This window comes from Medicago sativa, chromosome 5 (genome assembly GCF_051527215.1).
Source record: "Medicago sativa cultivar Bolivia chromosome 5, Bolivia_mono, whole genome shotgun sequence".
NCBI lineage: Eukaryota > Viridiplantae > Streptophyta > Magnoliopsida > Fabales > Fabaceae > Medicago > Medicago sativa.
The window spans coordinates 7,645,275-7,653,221 of NC_140753.1; the positions used below are offsets into that span (position 1 = coordinate 7,645,275).

General features: G+C 33.1%; 1 protein-coding gene across 2 annotated transcripts; it reads left to right on the top strand.

Annotated features, from left to right (window-relative positions):
• The first annotated feature begins 1,157 nt into the window (after positions 1-1,157).
• On the top strand, positions 1,158-7,698 carry LOC146919640 (putative amino-acid acetyltransferase NAGS2, chloroplastic). Of its 2 annotated transcripts, none has more exons than XM_085713058.1 (10): positions 1,158-1,806; positions 3,381-3,468; positions 4,085-4,293; positions 4,416-4,567; positions 4,842-5,265; positions 5,567-5,664; positions 6,193-6,304; positions 6,416-6,575; positions 7,084-7,156; positions 7,331-7,698. In XM_085713058.1, the coding sequence occupies exons 1-10, from the start codon at positions 1,462-1,464 to the stop codon at positions 7,488-7,490; spliced, it is 1,821 nt and encodes a 606-aa protein (XP_085569184.1). In that variant the 5' UTR covers positions 1,158-1,461; the 3' UTR covers positions 7,491-7,698. The 2 variants fall into 2 exon arrangements, with proteins under 2 accessions (XP_085569184.1, XP_085569183.1); XM_085713057.1 differs by lacking the exon at positions 1,158-1,806 and adding an exon at positions 2,668-3,111.
• Positions 7,699-7,947: the final 249 nt, after the last annotated feature.

The following is a 7,947-nucleotide window of genomic DNA, read 5'->3' on the forward strand; positions in this document are numbered from 1 at the left end:
ATTAATTTTTCATTTTTCCAGATTTTTTATTAATTTTTCGATTTTCAAGAATTTTTAATTTTTTTATTAATTTTTCAATTTTCCAGAATTTTTTTTTCAATTTTTTTATTAATTTTTCATTTTTCCAGAATTTTAAATTTTTTTTTTCAATTTTTTATTAAGTTTTCATTTTTCCAGAATTTTTTAATATTTTTTTTTCAGTTTTTTTATTAATTTTTAATTTTTCCAGAATTTTTTATTTTTTTTTAATATTTTTTTAAAAAATAAAAATGCCGCGTGTACCCCAATAAAAAAAATAAAAAATAAAAATAATTATACAGTCAGCGCGTCACGTCAGCAGAATCTGCTGACGTCACGTGCCAAGTAGGAGATTCTGCTGACTCATTGGGGTCAGGGGGCAAAACCAAAGAATCTTCATTTTACGAGGACGGAATCTAAAAAAAAAATTTCCTAGGGGGCAAAACCAAAAGTCACCTATATTACAGGGGGTAAAAGCCTATTAACCCTACTTATGATTAATATACTTTTAATTTTAAGAATATTATAACAACATAAATTGGATTTGAAAAATTCCTATAAACCCTCCATAACCCCCAAAACCCTCCCCAATACAATTCTTGAGTTCCCCCAAATGAGGGTGATATTTTATTATGAGTAAAAAATTAACCTCCAAAGCCCTCTCCTCCCAATATCTTCTATTTCTTCCACTTGCTCCTTCCTTTTTTCCAAAACCCTCCCCTCCCCTCCAAACTTCCAATTCAAAGCCTAAGTTTAAGCCTACAACCTACCCAAGGGTTTAGAAACCACATAGTGTTTCAACTTCAAAATCAAACAAAAGGACATTGTCTTTTATCTGTGATGAATTTGTTTCAAATAATCTAAACGTAATTTTGAAAACCATTTGCTATTTTTTTTATATACATTTTGTTAAAAATAATTCAAAAATACCCCCTTCCCTAGTTTCTATACATATTTTTTTGGATACATATTATTTGTTGCGTGTTGCATTAATTGACGGTTGTTTTTTAGCACCAGAAAGTATAATTTGATTTGGTCAAACAATTTTTTTTAAGGAAATTTGATCAATTTTTTAGTTTCACATGATAGGACTAAATAAAACAGTAAACACGACATTTTACGGGATTAATTTAATTAGTATAATTTTCTACGGAAAGGTTCACTAACCCTTTATGAACAAAAGAAAAAGATCTAATATTGGAAAATGGTGTATTTTGGTACGTTTATTCCTCCTATTGTAGCCTTCCAAGCAGAACCGACTCTCATCTGTCCAACGTTATCGTCTCGCCGCGTAATTGACATTTTTGGCAATAATGGCATCACTTCTTAATTTACTCACTCATTCACTAGTAAAATGCATTTGCTCTTAGTCTTACCTAAAACAGAATCTTTCTTTCTCTCTCTTTCTTGTTGAGTTAGAAAGTTAGATCAACAAAACAGCACATGGCTGCTTGTTCTTGGAAGCTACACATGAATTTTCCAAACCAAAGAGAAACTCAAACATTGTTTTCACGTGGCCCTACTTCTTGTCATCAAATCTTCAACTTTGATTCAAGATCAGTGACCAATTATTGTTGTCTTATTGCGGCTGTCAAAAACACCAAGTTTAAGGTAAGAGGGTGTGGATGTAATGAAGAAGAATATGGTGTGACTGAGGAAGACAAAGATATTGTGAAAATTCTCTTTGAATCCAAACCTTATTTTTCTGTGCAAAGAGGTAGAGTCTTTGTTGTTCACATTTCTGCTGAGGTTATTGCTACTCCTAGTTACTTCCATGCCATTCTCAAGGTACCACCCACTCCCTTCTCCCTAATATTTTTTTTATATTTTGTTATTTTGTCCCTTTACTACCACTACTTAGCTTTGGTATTACTTCAAGAGGAATGATAGCACAACACACTCTTTTTGATTGGTTTCACTAAATTATGTGGTTCAGATATAGATTTAGTACCACCAAAAAAATATAGATTTAGTGAATCTCATAAATTTTAATCAATTAAAGATAGTATGTTGAAAAGTGTTTATTAAAACGTGTGTTTTTAGCATTTCTCTTGCTTCAAAAATACCTAAATTTGTTTTTTCACGTTTTTATGTATTTTCCCATTGTTTTAGAATCAATTAATTTTTTGAATTAAATATGTTTTTTTCTTATAAATATATATGTCAACTTTTTTAAAAAAATATCAACTTTTTGTTTTGATCTCTAAATTTTTTTTAATAGACTTTTAGTCTTTTTATAATCTTTCCATCATCTATTTTAATCTCTATTATTTAGTCAATTCATGTTTAACGTTCTTACTCCATCCGATCCTATTTATAAATGAAATTTGAGTCAACAAAAGTGGATTATTTGGTCCATTTTTTTTACGATACATTAACTTTTGTTGACAAAAAATTTATTATAAATAGGATCGGATAAAGTATTTTTTAATGATTTTTTAATAATAAATAAAATATTATGACAATCTTTAAAAAAAAATTAGAATTATGACACTCTAAAGAAAATTAGAATTATAGATTAAATATATATTTTTATATTTTTGTTGTTTAAAAATTTACATCCGTTCAAATTTTTTAATTTGTTATAAAATTCCAACTTTTTTTAAGAGTTCGTGGTAATATTAAATTTTACACATGGGCAGGGGCTGGAAGAAAGCAACAAATTGTCCAAGCGGCACGGCGGCGTGAAAAGTCTCTACGTCTGAAATCACGTCCGCCATTGCCGCTTAACACTCAATGGCTCCTTCTTTATCGCGCCTCTATACTTCCCTTCCAAACCCTATCAACTTCACCACTTCATCTTCTCGCCAATACTCTCACTTCAATCCTCAACAACTTAATCTCCAATTCAAACCTCGCTCCTTTAATTCCTCGTTTTTCACCGCTCAAAATCACGAGACAATGACAAAACGCAATGCGTTGAACAACGAAGGAGTGAACGGAATCACTGAAGAAGGAGATGAACAACAACAATTCATTCGTTCCCTTCGTGAAGCTTGGCCTTATCTTCTCGCTTATCGTAGAACCACTTTTGTTCTCGTCATTTCTGCTGAAATTGTTGATAGTCCTTCTTCTTTGGATCCCATTCTCAAGGCAAATTGCTATTTTCTTTTTTGTTAGGTTCTGGAGTTGAATTAACTTTGACTCCAGAATTGAATTCATTCTAATTGAAGCTAGAATCGTTAACTTTTGAGTCTAAACGTGGTTTTTACTATATAAGTCACTTCAAAATCAGTTCAACGAACATGAACTTAAATATATCACCTTTTGCTTTTATTGTTTTAATTGCACTTTTTTTTTTATTTTTTAACTTTTAGTACTTGTTGTGTTAGAGTTAGTAACAGTAATGTTTCTGGGTGCAGGATATAGCTTTTCTTCATCACCTTGGAATCCACTTTGTTATTGTTCCTGGCACCCATGTGCAAATTGACAACATTCTCAAAGATAAAGGTTAGTTGGGTTAAGGGTTTGTTTGGATCACCTTATTTGAACTTATATACTGACTTAAGCACTTAATACTGTTTTGGAGAGCTTATGAAATTATAAACAATTTTTGTTTGGAGACAATTGAAAACAACTTTATGAAAACACCTATGGAAAACAACTTATACTCCATCCGTCCCTAAATATAAACACCTATGGCATATTTGACGCTTATTAAGAAAAGTTGATGATGTAGTTAATGTGTTCGTTTTATGTATAGATAGATGTACCTAAAATACCATCTGTATATATAATTAAATTTGACATTTCATATTCTAAAACGCGTGGTGGTATTAATTAAGGTTTATTTGGAAAAGAAACAATAAATGCATCTAGTAACTTGAAAATGGCTTATAGCTGTGGACAAATTTTCTTGTCAAACAAGTGATTATATTTAGGGACAGAGCGAGTATGAAATAGTTTATATTATCTTTTGTTACAAAAATAGCTTATACATACGCACATGCACAATAAGGGTTTAATTAAGCTGTTTATCCACCTATGGTGAAAAATGAGGGCTTTTCAATCATAACACGGTGTTACTTGCAAAAACTCATCATTGACCATGTTACTGTGTTTACAGGGAGCGAGCCTAAGTATGTTGGGAGATATAGAATAACAGATGATGAATCTCTAAACGCTGCAATGTGTGCAGCAGGAGGAATAATGTCAATGATAGCAGCTAAACTTTCAGTTGGACCTTCCATATGCAATATTCGTAGACATGGTGATAATAGTCGATTGCATGACGTTAGTGTCAGTGTTACAAGTGGTAACTTTCTTGCAGCCAAGGTTTGATTTTATGATTCATTCATTGTGCTTAGACAATGATCTTGTAAAATTGTCTCTTTTTTTTTATCATTAATCGCTGTTTTAGAGTATCTTGTTATTTTGTTTTTTTTTTTTTTTGACAGAGAAGAGGGGTGGTCGGTGGAATTGATTATGGGTCAACTGGGGAAGTTAAAAAAATAGACGCTACTCGCATGCGTGAGAGACTTGATGGTGGTTCTATAGTTATTTTAACCAACTTGGGCTACTCCAGCTCTGGTGAAGTATTGAATTGCAAGTATGCTTTTGTTAGCTTCTAATAATTTCTTTCTAGTTGCTAGCTACATCATATCATATAGTATAACTTATTGCATGAATGATGCTGTCATAGCATTTTTTGTAATTTCTGATTAATCATATCTGATATGTACTTTTTCTAGGATCTTCTTAAGAACTACACTTACGAATAGAATTGAAAAGACAGACTCTTGAAATCATGATAAAAAAGCACAAAAGTACTGCAGTTATGCTTGAATCCTTAATATTAATATGATTATTTGTTCTTTCTCCAGCACCTATGAGGTTGCAACAGCTTGTGCCTTGGCAATTGGGGCGGACAAGTTAATATGCGTTATAGATGGTCCAATACTTGATGAAAATGGACGCCTAATTCGTTTCTTGCCTCTTGAAGAAGCAGACATGTTAATTCGCAAGCGGGCCGAGCAAAGTGAAATAGCAGCTAACTATGTGAAAGCGGTTGAGGAAGAAGGTTTAAATCCTGTTGAGCATAACAATTTTAACGGGGCAGTCAAATCTCCACCTAATGGAAAACGCATTACAGAATGGCATAATGCAACTTTCCACAATGGTGTTGGTTTTGAGAATGGAGATGGCTTAGGGACTAGCGAGCAAGGCTTTGCTATTGGAGGTCAAGAACGGCTAAGTCGAATGAATGGGTACCTGTCAGAATTGGCTGCTGCAGCTTTTGTTTGCAGGGTGAGTCCATGTTATATCTTTTAATTTTCTTGTCAAGTGCCCTGGTTGTGCTTATTTAAGTCTATGTTTGTACATAAGCATTTGTAAAAACAAAAGTATTTTCAAAATCAATATCAGACCAATAATAGGTGGTGTGTGTTGTACATATATATCAGTTACTACAACATATCTTCATTATATTGAGCTTTGACTCATTTCAAATATTGCCACTGTACTCTGGGTGGTTTGGATTAGCTTTCAAATTCAGTTGATGCATGTTTCTTTGGTATGTTGTGAGTAATACCATCTTCCATTTTATCAGGGAGGGGTTCAAAGAGTTCACTTGTTGGATGGCACTATTAGTGGAGTTTTATTGTTGGAATTGTTTACAAGAGATGGGATGGGAACAATGGTGGCTAGGTAAGCAATCTTTGCAGTGTGTTTCTGCACTAGATCTTATGCTTGCAAGTTATTTTGTTCAAGGGTTCTTAACTAATTGCCAAGACAAATAGGTGTTTGAAAATAAATTGTATCCTTGAAGTTGTTTTAGCTTTTAAGAACAGTTCAGTTGGCATCCTTGTGGGTTTTTCCTGGTACATGTGATTTTACTCTAGTGAGATCCAGACTTATCTGTAAGGATGTAAATATGCGAGTTGGATCTGAACTCCATTTGTGAGCATTCTCATGTTTTCCCTTTCAAGAAACCATTAGTTACAAAAAAGATCGAAGGATTAGTTTTGAGACTTGAGATAATGTTTCATATTAGCCTTATAGAGTACATGTATGCTATATACAAGTGCAGCTGGTTATAATTCATAGTACACATACTACAACTTCAAAATTAAATTTGTACCAAAAACCTACGATGTTCATTTCCCACATACTTAAAAGTTTAGAAAGTTATTGTCTACATCAGATTGTTCATGGCGCTGTATTTGAATTTTGCAGTGACCTTTACGAAGGCACTCGAAAGGCAGAGAAAGAAGATTTTTCTGGAATCAAACAACTTATTCAGCCTTTGGAGTCATGTGGCATACTGGTTAAGCGGTCTGATGAAGAGGTTTGCTTAACTATGTATCTACTCTGTGTCTATTGTAGATAGTTACATCGCTTACATAGCCGTGGTAATTTGTCTAAACATTTATCATTTTTTATCATTCTCTGTTTATAGCTGCTACAAACGTTGGATAATTTCGTTGTTGTGGAAAGAGAAGGTCAAATAATTGCATGTGGTGGCCTTTTTCCTTACCCTGAGGAGAAGTGTGCAGAGGTTGCTGCTATTGCAGTATCTCCTGATTGCCGTGGCCAAGGACAGGGAGACAAATTGCTTGGTATGTTCATTACTGAAGTGCTTGAAATTATTTGTAAATGATGGATGGTTACTACTGAGTAATAATTTGTTCTATGTATTGGGATGTTTTCGGTATTTTTGTTGCTTATGCTGCATTCCAGAACGATATTAATCAGCTTCAGACCATATTTGTTACAAAAGAGTTTTGAAACTAAAGAAAAATGAAGACTTGAACCATGTAAACCTGAATTATGATTATGAAAGGATGCAATATTAATTCACAAGACATGTTTGGGAAGTACCAGAATAGTTGTACTAGTAATAGCAACAAACTATGTATAATCAATAAAAAACTCATAAGAAAACACTATTTTTTTTGTGTTAAAAAGTTTCCACTTTCAACATGTTTATGTTTCAAGGAGATATTTTTCAGGCTTCAGCTTTGGATGTTAATCAGCTGTTGTATAATTTTAATCATCAAAGGCCGTTGCATGTAATCATGCATGCCACATCTTTTTAATATAATATAATGATGAAATATGTGCCAGATTATATGGAGAAGAAAGCAGCATCTCTTGGATTCAATAAGCTTTTCCTACTTACAACACGTACAGCAGATTGGTAAGCAACTTCCCCTAATCCATGTCATTTAGGCCTTATCCACAATCCATGTCATTTTTCACTATTAGAAGACAAGTTTTTTGTTTAAAGGACTTAAAAGTTTGCTTTTTAATTGCTGCACTATAATCTTCATAATTGCATTTCTAAACAAAATGATTCCCAACTTCTTGACAGGTTTGTGAGGCGTGGATTTTCAGAATGTTCAATTGATAATATTCCTGAAAAGAAAAAGAAAACAATCAACATGTCCCGCAATTCTAAGTATTATATGAAGAAGCTTCTACCAAATAAGAGTGGAATTACTGTTGGTGGAAACAAATTAGTTACAAATTAGAACTGTTTTCCAGTTACAAGGGGGTAAGTGTGATTGGAAGCATGGGCACTTATGCTAAATAATAATAAGTTAATAATCCCGTAACAATCTTGTAGCTCGAATCTGTGTTTGGTACCAGGTCTTCGACATGTAGCATTAACCTTTGTATTGTAAATCTGTTGTCAGTATTTAATTTCTATTAGTGTTTATGCCCTTGTCCTGCCCACAATTCAAACCTTAGTCATGGAGTTGAGGAGTACAGTAGATTGGATCACCTAAAAAGACAGTGATTTTTTGAGGCATGTTGGGTCAAAACTACAATCGAACATGATGAGTAAAATAGACATTGGCTACATTCTGCCATAAAAGGTTAATACAACCGGGGGCAGATGATCTAAGTAGTGAGTATTCATAGGTATTGAAAGGTTATAACCGGCAAGCCATAAGCTATATGGTGCTTGCCTATATATATGGGAAG

What these genes read in the sequence shown, in the direction of transcription:
- LOC146919640 (XM_085713057.1), top strand. Translation starts at nt 2,755, where the DNA reads ATGGCTCCTTCTTTATCGCGCCTCTATACTTCCCTTCCAAACCCTATC. An exon ending in GGTGAAGTATTGAATTGCAA is followed by an intron (nt 4,568 to 4,841) that starts GTATGCTTTTGT and finishes TTCTTTCTCCAG; the next exon opens with CACCTATGAGGTTGCAACAG. An exon ending in ATGGGAACAATGGTGGCTAG is followed by an intron (nt 5,665 to 6,192) that starts GTAAGCAATCTT and finishes TGAATTTTGCAG; the next exon opens with TGACCTTTACGAAGGCACTC.